Source organism: Phycodurus eques, chromosome 6 (assembly GCF_024500275.1).
Source record: "Phycodurus eques isolate BA_2022a chromosome 6, UOR_Pequ_1.1, whole genome shotgun sequence".
In the NCBI taxonomy this organism is placed as follows: Eukaryota; Metazoa; Chordata; class Actinopteri; order Syngnathiformes; family Syngnathidae; genus Phycodurus; species Phycodurus eques.
In genome coordinates, this window is record NC_084530.1 from 31,994,475 (window position 1) to 32,011,029 (window position 16,555).

General features: G+C 43.7%; 1 protein-coding gene across 3 annotated transcripts in view; it reads right to left on the minus strand.

The window, feature by feature from the left end:
• The window catches only part of psen2 (presenilin 2), a 32,339-nt gene that overhangs the window by 12,386 nt on the left and 3,398 nt on the right, over positions 1 to 16,555 (minus strand). Inside the window, exons 2-7 of one of the 3 annotated variants that reach the window (XM_061679447.1) lie at positions 13,040 to 13,128; positions 12,295 to 12,437; positions 4,723 to 4,895; positions 4,506 to 4,647; positions 4,370 to 4,437; positions 19 to 239 (exon numbers count right to left, since the gene is read on the minus strand). In XM_061679447.1, coding sequence (XP_061535431.1) covers positions 19 to 239; positions 4,370 to 4,437; positions 4,506 to 4,647; positions 4,723 to 4,895; positions 12,295 to 12,417 — 727 coding nt within the window. In that variant the 5' untranslated portion in view covers positions 12,418 to 12,437; positions 13,040 to 13,128. The remainder of the gene's footprint in view (positions 1 to 18; positions 240 to 4,369; positions 4,438 to 4,505; positions 4,648 to 4,722; positions 4,896 to 12,294; positions 12,438 to 13,039; positions 13,129 to 16,555) is intronic. The other 2 variants (XM_061679449.1, XM_061679448.1) reach the window with 2 other exon arrangements.

Here is a 16,555-nt window from a genome sequence, read left to right on the forward strand (position 1 = left end):
AGCTTGCCGTTTGCTCACCATAGACGGAGATTGCTCCCAGGATGACCCATGCCGACCACTCGGGCAGGTACTTGATGAAGACGAGCGCCATGAGCGCGCTGATGGCGATCAGGTAGGCCTGTTGCAGCGGCAGCGGACCCTTCCAGTGGACGCACGCCATGCCCACTGCGCCAAAGTTCCAGATCAGCATGCCCGCCGTCGGGTAGTCAATCGCCACATTGTACGTCTTGAACACCTCGCTGACGCCACGAGAAGCACGTACAGTGTGTAAGGAACCAAAATGTAGCGGCATGCTCCCACGCAGCGTGGTGACATTGTTAAGAGCCTCACAATTCGATTCCATTTCAGTTCTTTAGTTTGCAATTTGTTTGGCTTGCAAGTCAATTCAATTTAGGGTTAGCGATTCAATCTGGTTTTGATTCTTTTGTTTGCGATTCAATATGATTTTGATTCTGTAGGTTGCGATTTGATTTTGCTTCTTTAGGTTTGGATTCAATTGGATTACAATTCAATTAAATGTTGATTCTTTAGATTGCGATTCAATTAATGCAACCCGATGGGGGGCACAAGCCAGTGCAAACTGTAGGCCAGTCCCAAGCCCGGATAAATGCAGAGGGTTGCGTCAGGAAGGGCATCTCGCTTAAAACTTTGCCAAAAAAAATATGGGCGTTCAGCTAAAGAATTCCATACCGGATCGGTCGTGGCCCGGGTTAACAACGTCCACCCCCGGCAACGTTAACCTACAGGGTGCCGGTGGAAATTCAGCTATGATGGGTCGAAGACGAAGGAGATGTGTAAAGCGGGTTCTTCGGCAGGAAGAGAAGAGGAAAGCACAGAGTGCTGCCAGAAGACTGGACCACTACAGCCAAGGTGATCAGAGAGACAGGCAGGAGAGTACTTGGTGTATCTTCGGGCAGGAAAGGAGAGAAAGAGACTTGGTGGTGCAACCTCAAAGTACAGGAAATCATACAACCCCAATTTCAATGAAGTTGGGACATTGTGTTAAACAAATAAAAACAGAATACAATGATTTGCAAATCATGTTCAACCTATATTTAATTGAAAGCAGTTAATTTAACACTACAAAGTCAAGATATTGAACGTTCAAACTGATAAACTTGGTTTTTAGCAAATAATCATTAACTTGGAATTTTATGGCTGCAACACGTTCTAAAAAAGCTGGGACAGGTGGCAAAAAAGCCTGAGAAAGTTGAGGACTGCTCATCAAACACCTGTTTGGAACATCCCCCAGGTGAACAGGCTAATTGGGAACATGTGGGTGCCATGATTGGGTAGAAAAGGAGCTTCCCTGAATTGCTCAGTCATTCACAAGCAAAGATGAGGCAAGGTTCACCACTTTGTGAACAAGTGCGTGAGAAAATAGCCCAACAGTTTAAGGACAATGTTCTTCAACGTACAATTGCAAGGAATTTAGGGATTTCATCATCTACCGTCCACAATATCATCAAAAAGTTCAGAGAATCTGGAGAAATCACTACATGTAAGCGGCAAGGCCGAAAACCGACATTGAATGCCCGTGACTTTCGATCCCTCAGGCGACACTGCATCAAAAACCGACATGAATGTGTAAAGGATATCACTGCATGGGCTCAGGAACACTTCAGAAAACCAATGACAGTAAATACAGTTCAGCGCCACATCCGTATGAAACTCTACTATGCAAAGCAAAAGCCATTTATGACACCCAGAAACGCCGCCGGCTTCTCTGGGCCCGAGCTCATCCAAGATGGACTGATGAAAAGTGGAAAAGTGTTCTGTGGTCCGACGAGTCCACATTTCAAATTGTTTTTGGAAATTGTGGACGTTGTGTCCTCCGGCCCAAAGAGGAAAAGAACCATCCGGACTGTTATGGACGCAAAGTTCAAAAGTCAGCATCTGTGATGGTATTGGGCTGTGTTAGTGCCAATGGCATGGGTAACTTACACATCTGTGAAGGCACCATTAATGCTGAAAGGAGACCCCGGACTGTTGAACAGCTGAAGCTGTACATGAAGCAAGAATGGGAAAGAATTTCACCTACAAAGCTTCAACAATTAGTGTCCTCAGTTCCCAAATGTTTATTGAATTAAAAGGTGCTATTAAAAGGATGTAACACAGTGGTGCTAAAAGCAATCAAGTTTATCAGTTTGAACATTAAATATCTTTTCTTTGTAGTGTATTCAGTTAAATATAGGCTGAAAATGATTTAATGCAGCCCTATGGGGGGTACAAGCCAGTGAAAACTCTAGGCCAGTCCCAGGCCTGGACAAATGCAAAGGGTTGCGTCAGGAAGGGTATCCGGCTTAAAATTTTGCCAAACAAATGTGAGCATTCATCCAAAGAATTCCATACCAGATCGGTTACGGTCCGGGTTAACAACATCCGCCACCGGTGCCGTTAACCTACAAGGTGGCGGTGGAAATTCAGCTATTGTGGGTCGAAGACGATTGAGAGGTGTAAACCGGGTTCTTCGGCAAAGAGAAGAGGAAAGCACAGAGCCTAGAACGGAATGTGTGGACTTTGAATGTTGGGACTATGACAGGAAAATCTCGGTACTTTGTTGACATGATGATTAGGAAAAATGTTGATATATTGTGTGTCCAGGAAACCAGGTGGAAAGGCAGTAAGGCTAGCAGTTTAGGGCCAGGGTTTAAATTATTTTACCATGGTGTAGATGGGAAGAGAAATGGAGTCGGGGTTATTTTAAAAGAAGAGTTGGCTAAGAATGTCTTGGAGGTGAAAAGAGTATCAGAACGAGTGATCAGGCTGAAACTTGAAATTGAGCGTGTTATGTATAATGTGATTAGTGGCTATGCCCCACAGGTAGGATGTGACCTAGAGGTGAAAGAGATTCTGGACGGAGCTAGACGAAGTAGTTCTGAGGATCCCAGACAGAGAGTGAGTCATGATTGGTGCAGATTGTAATGGACATGTTGGTGAAGGAAATAGGGGTGATGAAGAAGTGATGGGTAAGTACGGCCTCCACAAAAGGAACTTGGAGGGACAGATGGTGGTAGACTTTGCAAAAAGGATGCAAATAGCTGAACACTTTTTTCCAGAAGAGGCACGAACATAGAGTGACCTACAAGAGCGGAGGTAGAACCACGCAGGTGGATTACATCTTGTGCAGACGATGTCATCTCAAGGAGGTTACGGACTCTAAGGTAGTGGTCGGGGAGAGTGTGGCTAGACAGAATAGGATGGTGGTGTGTAAGATGACTCTGGTGGTGGGGAGGAAGATTAGGAAGATAAAGGCAGAGTAGAGAACCATGTGGTGGAAGCTGAGACAGGGTGAGTGTTGTGCAGCTTTTCGGGAAGAGGTGAGACAGGCTCTCCGTGGACAGGAGGCGCTTCCAGAAGACTGGTCCACTGCAGCCAAGGTGATCAGAGGGGCAGGCAGGAGAGTACTTGGTGTATCTTCTGGCAGGAAAGGAGAGAAGGAGACTTGGTGGTGGAACCTCACGGTACAGGAAATCATATAAGGAAAAAGGTTAGCTAAGAAGTGGGACACTGAGAGGACCGAGGAGAGGCGAAAGGAATACAATGAGATGCAACACAGGGCAAAGGTAGAGGTGGAAAAGGCCAAACAAGAGTCATATGATGACATGTATGTCAGGTTGGACACTAAAGAAGGAGAAAAGGATCTCTACAGGTTGGCGCGAAAGAGGGTTAGAGATGGGAAGGATGTGCAGCATGATAGCTTGATTAAGGACAGAGATGGAAATGTGTTGACTGGTGCCAGTAGTGTGCTGGACAGATGGAAAGAATACTTGGAGGAGTTGATGAATGAGGAAAATGAGAGCGAAGGAAGAGTCGAAGAGGCAAGTGTGGTGGACCAGGAAGTGGCAATGATTAGTAAGGGGGAAGTTAGAAAGGCATTAAAGAGGATGAAAAATGGAAAGGCAGTTGGGTCCTGATGAGGTATGGAAGCATCTCGGAAAGGGGGCTGTGGAGATTTTGACCAGTTTGTTCAACAGAATTCTAGCAGGTGAGAAGATGAAAAGTGTGCTGGTGCCCATTTTTAAGAACAAGGGTTATGTGCAGAGCTGTGCCTCTTAATCACTAACCTAGCACACACTCATAACTCTCACTGTAAATACATTTCTCACTAGTCACATCTGGGCAACCATACATATCCAGGGGTTCCTGGGGGACTGGTATAGGGTCGGGAAGGTGCGGGTGTCGAACCGGGTTTCAGGACGTCAGTAGGGCCATTGACTGCCAGTTGGGAACCTGGCAGTTATAGTAACCGGGGGAGAGGTGGGTTCTCACTAATTAAATCACAACCTCGGAACCCCTGTTGGCACTTGGCAGATGGAAATGGCTCTTTCGTGAGGCCCCGCCACCCGCTTGCTGGAAACTCTCTCACCTGAGGTACATGAAGCTGAACCAGAAAAGCAGCATGAAAGAGGACAGGATGAGCCACCCATGGATGAACTGAGGACAAAGAGCAGAGCAGCGTGAGAGCAAAGATCGCGGTGGGCGGCCGGCAGCGGCGGACGCACCTTGTAGCAGCGGTATTTGTAGAGGAACACCAGGAAGACGGTCATCACCACGATGACGCTGATCATGATGACAGTGTTTAGGACCGAGTTGAGGAGGCGGCGACCCACCGACGACGTGTTCTCCGTGAATGGCGTGTAAATCCTACGAGTGAGAGCGGCGGTGGCGTTAGCGGTAGTGGTAAGCAGAGGGCGGCCGGGCATGCAGGTGGCGGCTCACAGCTGCTGGTCTGTCTTCTCGCTGTAGAAGTCGACCGACTTGATGGTGGCAACCACCACCAGCATGCACAGCGTGACGGGGATGAAGAGCATGATGACGTGCTTGGCACCATACTTGAGGGTCAGTTCGTCGTCGTCTGCGTCCGAAGCGCCGCCCGCCGGTTCCCCACTGCCCTGTTGGGGCGAAAGTGGCCGTTAGTCTGCTGCTCGGGTGGAGAGGACAACCAGCTAGTCTTCTGATATTGGGACCCTTCCGTTTGCGTTGGGGGTAAAGTGATCCACGAAAGGGGAGAATATACTGCAGGAAGAGCTAATGCTAAACTTTGGCTCAGTTCAACGAAGTCATGAGAAACCGATGTGGTGTGACGGCTACAAAACACGTTTGGCTCAAGGGTGACGCCGCCTGTGTCAAGGGTAATGGCTAACCTTGAACAGTACGTGAGACCTCACGAGTGACGATATGCAAGGGTAATTTGCACAATAATTGTAAAGACGTGACCCCCTAAATTTCATTTTTGAAAATTAATTAAACTGATGAGTATTTGAAACAAATTTCTTGTGTGTTTTTTGGACATACTTGGCAAATAAAGATGATTCTGATTCTGAATTATTAGCAGTTGTTGTTCATCAAAAACTCAAAATTGTTTCTAAGAATAAAAAATATTCTAGTCATTTATGCCAACATGTCTTTACCAAAAGGTGTCCGAAATTAAGTTTGATGATTTCCAACATGTTTTGTGAAGATGCAATGACATCTGTGAGCTTAAGTGCCTGGATGAGTCAGACATTTTGCCTTTACACAATAGCAGACAGCAAAATAAATGCTGTTATTTCTGAGGTATGAATGAATATGTATGAATTTGTCAAAGTGTCAGAACTATTGCATGTCTTACTGTTAATGATGGTATGGTGAGCAGTCACCTTATCGTGGTGGAGGGGTTTGTGTGTCACAATGATCCTAGGAGCCAAATTGTCTGGGGCTTTATGCCCCTGGAAGAGTCACCCATGACAAACGGATCCTATGTGAGGGACCAGACAAAGCACAGATCCAAAGACCCCTATGATGAGAAAAATTATTGTATCGCAGTTTTGGTCCGCATTGTCGGTAGTAAGTCGGATTCGTTTCCGGTAAGAGTTGGACTCCACCAAGACTGCCCTTTGTCACCGATTCTGTTCATAACTTTTATGGACAGGATTTCTAGGCGAAGCAGAGGTGTAGAGGGGGTCAGGTTTGGTGGTCTCAGTATTGCATCTCTGCTTTTTTCAGATGATGTGGCTTCATCAAGCCGTGATCTCCAACTCTCACTGGAGCAGTTCACAGCAGAGTGTGAAGGGGCTGGGATGAAAATCAACACCTCCAAATCTGAGACTGAGATCTGTCTCTTCAGTGCCACTGTCTCTAATCCGTACATCATGGCTGGCCTCACCACTTTCTTCTAAACTTTGCCCTTCATCCTAGCAGAGACTTCCGCCATCCGTTAAAACCTGCTTGGACCTGTTTCTTCACTTCCTTACCACACTCACCATTGTTCTGAACTGCTGATCCCAAGTATTTCAAGTCCTCCACCCTCGCTAGGTCTTCTCTTCTCCATGTAGCCTCACTCTTCCCACGCCACCCCTCTCATTCATGCACATAGATTCTGTCTGTCTTCGGCTAATTTTCATTCCTCTCCTTTCCAGTGCATGCCTCCACCTTTCTAACTGTTCCTCCACCTGCTCCCTGGTTTCACAGCAGATCACAAGGTCATCTGCAAAAATCATGGTCCATGGGGATTCCAGTCTAACCTCATCTGTCAGCTTATCCATCACCACTCCAAACAGGAAGGGGGTTCAGACCGGATCCCTGACGCAGCCCCCCCCCTCAAACTCCTCTGCCACACCTACAGCATACCTGACCACTGTTCTGCTGCCCTCATACGTGTCCTGTATTATTCTAACATACTTCTCTGCCTCTCCAGACTTCCGCCTGCAGTACCACAGTTCCTCTCTGGGTAGTCTGTCATATGCTTTCTCTAGAGCTACAGACACACAATGTAGCTCCTTCTGACATTCTCTGTACTTTTCCCTCAACATCTTCAAGGCAAATAATTCATCTGTGGTACTTTCTAGGTATGAAACCAGACTGTTGCTCACAAATACATCTGTCCTGAGTCTAGCCTACACTACTCTTTCCCATAACTTCATTGTATGCCTCATCAACTTTATTCCTCTATATTTCCCACAGCTCTGCACATCACCCTTATTCTTAAAAATGTGCACCAGCACACATTTCCTCCATTCCTGTGGCATCTTCTAACCCTCGAGAATTCTGTTGAACAACCTGCTCAAAAACTCCAAAGCCGCCTCTCCTAGATGCTTCCATACCTCCGCAGGAATATAATCAGGACCAATTTCCTATTTTTCATCCTCTTTAGTGCCTTTCTAACCTCCCCCTTACTAATCATTGCTACTTCCTGGTCCACCACACTTGCCTCTTCTACTCTTCCTTCGCTCTCATTTTCCTCATTCACCAAATTCTCAAAGTATTCTTTCCATCTATCCAGCACACTACTGGCACCAGTCAACACATTTCCATCTCTATCCTTAATCCCTCTGTCTGGCCAACCTTTATACATACCCTTTCCAAAAAACTTAGAATATCATGGAAAAGCTTATGTATTTCCATAATTCTATTAAAACTTTATTGAGTAAGACTAAAAAGTACACAGTGAAATAATTACTCAAGTACTGAGTAAATAGTAACTTCAGATTATTTTTTAACCACAGCATGAACATTAACAGCAAAAAGAATTACAAAATAAAATTTGAATGTGGAATTTCTGATATTGCTGTATGTGTATATGCACAGTCAAAACTACAAAACATCTGCAATTTACTGCAAGGTGTTTTCTCAAGTTCTAAGTGGGCTGAAATATCCACATTTGGGCAGACAGTACCAGACAAATACTACAATACATGAAAGCGATTGTTTTTGTACCTCTAAATATAAACACGAGCTTCCCAACATGGCTGCCACGTAGGCACGACAATCAGCCGGGCTGGCTTATCTAGTGTTAATACCTATGCCCGGGAACCCCAACGGAAGACGTGTGTGATCATGTGACTTTGTGTCGTTTGATTGGTGAACTAGACTTAAATGTCACTAGTGCTTAAATAGGATTGGCGCAAACAGCACCCGATGCGGAAGTCGAAGAGGTAGTCTCGCGCACAAAATAGTTGATAAATAAGCAATAATTGACATTTACATCATTCTAACGGAGTAAAAGTACCGTTACTTCTTAAAGGCAGAAGTGTTTTTTCTAGTCTCGTCAACTCCTGTGACTTATCCAAACAAAGCAGGTCCCGAGCACACAGACGGAACCTCAGGCCAATGCGCGCGCATATTAGTCCGCCGTGGAGTAATATTCAGAAATTACATCTGTGTGGATGGGGGATCTGTGGAACGGATCTAGCTGCCAGCGTTCAAGGAGTACAAAACAATCTATGACGTCAGTCTATTGCCTAATAAATAATAAATGAAAAAAAAATATTATATTTATTTCATTCAACTGTAGTACATTTTTTAAATGTATTTTTTTAAAGTTACTTTATGTAACTCATTGGTTAATAATAAATGTGTCAGTTTTTACTCATACCTACTGTTGCTGATTACTGTTCTCTGTTTGAGTAATATCACTTGATCAAGACTTTTCTCACATTCCATACTACAAAATAAGTATTGCTGTTATCGGACCGATATCGGTATCAGCCAGAATTCAAGGCGGCAATATCGTATCAGTATCATATTCGAAGTGAAAAAGTTGGATGGAGACCCTCCTATTACACACCACCATCGTATGCTGTCTAGCTACACTCTCCCCCACCACTACCTTACAGACAGTAGCCTCCTTCAGATTACATCGTCTGCACAAAATCCAATCCACCTGCATGCTTCTTCATCCACTTTTATCTCACCCTATGCTCAGAATCAGCTTTATTGGCCAAGTATGTTAAAAGACAGAAGGAATTTGTCTCCGGTAGTGGGAGCCACTCTAGTATGACAACAAACAGCCACTATAATGATTTATATACATTTAAGACATAAAAAACACATGTGGCGAATCATTGAGCAATGAAAGTGTACCACATTAACATAACACCCTCAATTTCAAGTTTGAGCCTCATCACTCGATCAGACACTCTTTTCAACTCCAAGACATTTTTAGCGGACTCTTCCTTTAAAATAACCCGTACTCCATTTCTCTTCCCATCTACACCATACTAAAATGATTTTAACCCTGCCCTTAAGCTTCTAGCCTTTCCACATACTCTCCTGGACACACAGACACTATATTACGAAAGGTATTCGCTCGCCTGCCTTGACTCACATATGATTTTGAAGTGATATCCCATTCTAAATCCATATACGTTGATGGTCCTTTTTCAACTGCAACATCTTCAACTAGCTTCAACACTTGTGGGAAGGCTTTCAACAAGGTTTGGGAGTGAGTTGATGGGAATTTTTGTCCATTCTTCCAGCAGCATATTTGTGAGGACACACACACACACACACACACACACACACAGACACACTGATGTTGGACAAGAAGGCTGGCTCACTGTCCACTCGAAATCAACCCAAAGGTGTTCTATCGGGTTGAGGGCAGGACTCTGTGAACCTTAATTTGTGCAGTGGTGCACATGACATGTTGCAACAGGAAGGGGCTCTTGGTATGCTGAAGCACTCAGAGTTTCTTTCACTGGAGCTCAGGGGCGAATATTATGGACATTTCCAACTTATTGGGAACAGTCTGGAGATGGCCCCTTCCTGTTCAAACATGACTGTGCATCAGTGCACAAATCAAGGTTCATACAGACACGGATGAGAGTTTGACGTGGATGAACTGCACAATCATGACCTCAACCATACAGAACACTTTTGGGCGAATTAAAGCAGAGACTGAGAGCCAAGCCTTCTCATCCAAAATCAGTGTGTAACCTTACAAATGCGCTCCTCGAAAAATCGTTCTATTGTAAATCCCCATAAACACACTCCTAAACCTTGTGGAAAACCTTCCCATAAGAGTTTAAGATGTTATAACTGTAGAGGGCGGGCAATGACATATTCAACCCTATGGATTAAGAATGGGATGTCACAAAATCGTATCTGAGTCAATGTAGGTGAGCGAATACTTTCGGCAAGATAGTGCTCTCTGACTCTAACTTTCTCCTAAATCATCATGTCAACCAACTCCCTAGCTTTTCCTGTCCCAACATTCAAAGTCCCCACAATCAGTTCTAGGCTCTGTGCTTTCCTCTTCTCTTTGCCGAAGAACCCGGTTTCCACCTCTCAATCGTCTTCGACCCACAGTAGCTGAATTTCCACCGCCGCCTTGTAGGGTAACGGCACCGGTGGCGGACGTTGTTAACCCGGACCGTAACCGATCTGGTATGGATCTTTATTTGCCAAGTATGTCCAAAAACACACAAGGAATTTGTCTCCGGTAGTTGGAGCCGCTCTAGTACGACAAGACAGTCAATTGACAGAGAACACTTTGGAGACAGAAAGACATTGACAAAAAAACAGTCACTGAGCAGTAAAGGGTTGCTAGTTATCTGGTAATGCCGGTACTTTTTTTTTTTTTTTTTTTTTTTTAATGCGATGGTCTTTGGCTGTTTTGCTGTTTCGGGACCTGGAACACTTTCTGTGATAAAAGTAACCATGAATTCTGATGTCTACCAAAAAAACCTGAAGGAGAATGTCCGGCCATCTGCTCGTGACCTCAAGCTGAAACGCACTTGGGTTCTGCAGCAGGATAAAGATCCAAAACACACCAGCAAGTCAACTTCTGGCTTAAAAAAAACAAAATGAAGGTTTTGGAGTGGCCTGGTCAAAGTCCAGACTTGAAGCCGATTGAAATGCAGTGGCATGACCTTAAAAAGGCCGTTCACGCTCGAAAACCCTCAATTTTTGCTAAATTCAAACAATTCTGCAAGGAAGAGTGGGCCAAAATATCTCCACAGAAATGAGAAAGACTCATTGGCAGTTATAGAAAACACTTGATTGCAGTTGTTGCTGCTAAGGGTGGCCCAACCAGTTAGTAGTCACTTTTTGCAACTTGAAAGTCTACTATGCAAGGCAAAAGCCATTTATCAACAACACACAGAAACGCCGCCGGCTTCTCTGGGCCCGAGCTCATCCAAGATGGACTGACGCAAAATGGAAAAGTGTTCTGTGGTCCGACGAGTCCACATTTCAAATTGTTTTTGGAAAGTGTGGACGTCGTGTACTCCGGGCCAAAAAGGAAAAGAACCATCCGGACAGGTTTTGGAGAAACATATGCTGCCATCCAAGCAACGTCTTTTTCATGGACGCCCTTGCTTATTGCAGCAAAACAATGCCAAAACACATTCTGCACGTGTTACAACAGCGTGGCTTCGTAGTAAAAGAGTCCGGGTACTAGACTGGCCTGCTTGCAGTCCAGACCTGTCTCCCATTGAAAATGTGTGGCGCATTATTAAGCGTAAAATACAACAACAGAGACCCCAGACTGTTCAACAGCTGAAGCTGTACATCAAGCAAGAATGGGAAAGAATTCCACCTACAAAGCTTCAACAATTAGTGTCCTCAGTTCCCAAACGTTTATTGAATGTTGTTAAAAGAAAAGGTGATGTAACACAGTGGTAAACATGACCCTCTCCCAGCTTTTTTGGAACGTGTTGCAGCCATCAAATTCTAAGTTCATGATTATTTGCTAAAAACAATAAAATTGATCAGTTTGAACATTAAATATCTTTGTAGTCTTTGTAGTGTATTCAATTAAATATAGGTCGCACATGATTTGCAAATCATTGTATCCTGTTTTTATTTATGTTTAACACAACGTCCCAACTTCATTGGAATTGGGGTTGGATTCGATTCGATATTAATTTAAATGCTTTGTTGTCGATTCAGTAATAAATAGAAATACACAAATAGCGTACCTGTTGACAGCTTTTATAGCTTTATTTTCCATACTCGTGAACATATGTGGTGTGTCACCTTACATTTTAGAGCAATTAAAGATCGGGGGGAAAAAAATTTGCTCAAAAGTTTAAAAACAAAACAAAACAAAAAAACATGATAGTTCTGAATAAACACTGCAAAGGTAAAGAGGAGGTAAACTTAAATATTTATTTCCTCTTGGAAATTGTAATGTAAATAAAAATTCTGCAGACAAAAGACCTTACCCTTTTGCCTACTTCCTACGTTCCGACACACGCCCCCCACTGGCCAGGAAGCAAAGCGCCCCCCACTGGCCAGGAAGTGAATCGATTCAGAGGATTTGCTGAATCCATTTTGAGTTGGGGGATGGGCAAGTATTCTGATGTATCAATGCGTCGATATTTTTACCCATACCTACCTGCAAGCTACTACTCGTAAAGTGTTAGATGTTAACTAGAGGAATTTGATCACGTCAATAGCAGTACTCGTAAAACGCAGTTGTCAACGAGTGCAGTTTTGCCTCACTCGTAGCAGCTACTTCTACTACTAGTGGGGACAAAATGTACTCGTGGACGGACCTTGCGTTTGATACGGAAGCTCAACTTTTACCCTTCCGGATGAGCGCTGGGCGGACGCAGGGTCCGGCTGGTAGGATGGCACAGCCGGATTCTCCGATTGGACGAGCGCAGTCCGCTCCGTGTAGGCGTCGTCCTCGCTGTCGGACACGATCATGGCCACGCCCCAGATTTCGCCTGAAAACAAGCGCAAGTGCCCACATCGGGCTGGTACGTTACTCGTTGAAGATGCTGGAATGTCACCACGTGGCTTCAGGTGCCCTCTGGTGGCCACCCAACACAGCGACATCAGTACAAACAAGAACATGGCAAAGAGCAACAACGAATGTATTCATCGACAACTGCTTTGACAATCGATTGACAATTTATCAACTATGAAATTAATCAACAACCATTTTAATAATAGATTAATGAACAACTAATCATTATCAAATAATCGAGAACCATTCTGATAGTCGATTAATCGTTTACCGACCCTGTTCAACTTCAAATTGTCCAAATTCTTACAATTTCAGCCTCTCAAGAGTAAATATTCTCAGATTCATGTAGTCCTCCATGAAAGCAGACAGATTATCTCTACATTTTTTCAAAATACGACATTGATAACTGATAAGGTTTTCCGATTTTGATTCCATTTTTGATACGGCTTCCCCATTCAATTCTTTATCGATTCTCTTCTTGATTCTCAAATTGATAGTTTGGAGGAGAAAAAACGCCAAGGGGACTTCAAATGTATGCATGTTCCTGCATTGTTAATGCACCCTGAACGCACAGTGTACCTTGCAGCAAGCGTGACGCATGTTCTTCTGCCGTCCCTGAGCGTGCTTGAAGCTGTTTATTGACACACCAGTTGGAGTTTACTGTAAAACTAAATGCACAACAAAAAAATAACACACATTGTATATTTAAATACAAGACACATATCACTTTAGAGATCGCCAGCTAAATGCTAACACTCAATGGAAAACCCTATTGATGGGCTATCTTAAATAAACATTAGCTCACGGGGAAGGATTTCCCTTCAAATAACAAATATTCACACACAAAATCCATAGTAACACATACAGTTAATATAACAGTACTCTCAGGCGTACATTCTGCCTAATCTGTAAAAAACGAGTTTATTAAAGTTCTATCGTTACTTTCTTCTTCTACTCTTTTTTTGCTTAAAGTAAACGTGTAGCTCCGTGCCTTTGGGGAGGGCTAAGTCTCAAAATTATAAAAAAAAAATTTATGTTGTTCAAATCCACAAATATATCTGCGATTTACACGTGTTTTTCAAAGCCACAAATTATTTGCACGTGTTTTTAGAACCCACAAATATATCCGCGATACACACGTGTTTTTCAAATCTACAAATATATCCAATTTACGTTTTTCAAATCCACAAATATGTCTGTGATTTACACGTATTTTACAAATCCACAAATATGTTCGCAATTTACACGTTTTTCATATCCACAAATATATCTGTGATTTACCTGTGTGTGTGTGAGAGAGAGAGAGAGAGATGTTTGAGAACTAGACACTATTATCATTCACGGATATATTTATGGATCTGAAAAACACACATGCAAATAATTTTGAGACATATCTCTCCCCACACATGCCTGCATCGCACCGCAATGCCCCTAAGAGGCCAAGGCAAACTTCTGGTCGCAGTTTCTGGCACTGCGGATTTTAGTGTAACACCCAGAAAATTTGAATGCGCTGTTTCCCAGAATGCACTGCTATAGTTAAAACTACTGTGTCATGATTTGACTGGGTTCAAATGTTATTTTGTACAGATAGGGTTTCGTAGTTAAAGTCGTGTTGTTTTTTGTTGTTTCTCGTTTTTTGTGTGTCCTTTATAGTTAAATTACTGCTGCTTTTGGTGGCAATTTGGAACACTTACTCAATGGTTAGAGTTATGTTGCCTATGAATACCACTTGCAGACCTACAATTCAACAAATGTCAGCTGGTCCACACGTTGCGTGAGCTGCGTCATGAGGGCAATGATGTCATTATTCCAAATAGGATCGATAAGACAATCGTTTGAAAATGAAGCAAACGATTCCATGAAATCCTGGGCCCGCCTCTCGGCTGGGTGGGGTGGGGTGCAGGTGCAGCAATTACAGGTCACTACTGAAGGTTATTGTACATGCGAGATGGTGTCAATTCACTTGTATGTGTCTGCAGATACCCACTTCTGCAATTTATTTGCTTGGTGTGGGGCCACTCACTCATTGCGTTAAATAACTCATAACTATGCAAACTTCCTGGGTATCCCCTCACTTGCACTCTATTTCTGAAGATGTTTAGAATTTACATAGCCACTCCCAGCACACTTCAGTTGTACAGCCGGCCGGGTCCACTACCTCTGTCCCGCATGCTTCTCCTCCTGTCCTTGTCCTGTCCTATATTGTCCTGTCCTTCCCTCACAGGGTGGAGCATTACCGTGCCATACAACACTTGAATCGTACCATTGCACGAGGTACATAATGATTTACTTTCCTCATCTTTATTTCAGTTAATGTCCTGTATTTTGTTGTCTTCTCTTCCTATATTATTTAGCTAGCTTTTCACTTTCACTCCCTTTTAAAACTTTGTTCTGTCCAACAAAAATTCTCAATTAAAAATCCATCAAAGAACCACAGTGGCAGCTTAAAAACTCCATTATGACAAAGTAAAACTGTTCCGGCATAACAGGACGGGGAGGGGAAAAAAACAAAACACTTTGGGACCGGTTCCCACAGAGTCTCGGTTTTCAATTCCCATCCCTAATCCTGACCACATTAAAATACAGTAGCATAGTAGGCAGTGTCCAAAATTAACTTTTTGAGTCACCGGCCAAGAGTCTCTGCTAGGATGAGTTTATAAGACAGTGTTGAGGCAAGCCATGATATACGGATTGGAGTAGCACTGAAGAGACAACAGGAAGCAGAGCAAATGAAGATGTTGAGGTTCTCCTGAGGAGTGAGCAGGTTGGATAGGATTACAAATGTGTTCATCACAGGGACAGCCAAGGTTAGATGTTTTGGAGACAAAGTTAGAGTGAGCAGACTTGGATGGTTTGGAAATGTCCAGAGGAGAGATAGTAAGTATATTGGCAAAGGGTGATGACGATGGAGCTGCCAGGCATAAGAGCAAGAGGAAAACCAAAGAGAAGGTTAATAGATGTTCTGAGGGGAGACATGGCGGCAGTTTGTGATAGAGAGAAGGATGCAGGAGATAGGCTTACATGGAAAAGGATGAAGCGCTCAGGCGACCCTCTTCACCCTCCCCTTCACCCTCAATATCAAGATTTTCCTGATGTACTTTCCTTTTATGTCTTCTTGTGTACCGTACTGTATGTGCTTTCTAATGAGTCTGCTTAATAAAAGTTGACTGATAGTATTGCTTTGCAATGAAACAAAGGTGAAAACTGAAACAAATTATTTATATGATTTCAGCTCTGATTTGACTTGTTTTTCCTCAAAAAGAGGAAGAGCTTCAGGGCTGTTTTTCTGCAAGGGGACGAGGACAACTGATCCGTGGAAAGGAAAGAATGAATGGGGCCATGTATCGTGAGATTTTGAGTGTACACCTCCTCCCATCATCAAGGGCATTGAAGATTAAACGTGGCTGCGTCTTTCAGCATGACAATGATCCCAAAAACACCGCCCGAGTAACAAAGGATTGGCTTTGTAAGAAGCATTTCAAGGTCCTTGAGTAGCCTAGCCAGTTTCAAGATCTCAACCCCATAGAAAATCTTTGGAGGGAGTTGAAAGTCTGTGTTGCCCAGCGACAGCCCCAAAACATCACTGCTCTACAGTGCTGCTCATCATCTTCATTTCCACCACCTCCAGCTCTGCTTCCTGTCGTCTCTTTAATGCCACTGTCTCTAATCTGTACATCATGGCTGGCCTCAACATAGTCTTCTAAACTTGTCCCTTATCCTAGCAGAGACTCTTCTGTCTCATAACACACCTGGCACCTTCCGCCACGCATTCCAACCTGCTTGGACTAGTTTCTTCACTTCCTGACCGCACTCACCATTCCTCTGGACTGTTGACCACAAGTATTTAAAGTCCTCCATCCATGCTCTCTCTTCTCCCTGTAGCCTCACTCTTCCCCCTCCACCTCTCTCATTCATGCACATATATTCTGTCTTACTTCGGCTAATCAAGATGGCGCCTACCAGTGTGGTCGCCTCGGTTACCCGCTCTCTAGTGTTGTTTTTGTGTTTTTCGTTCATCTTTGGAGGCATTATACGACTCACTTACACAAGGGGAGACTTGCTAACCATCAAGGAGGCTACTCCGGACTTTCTTTT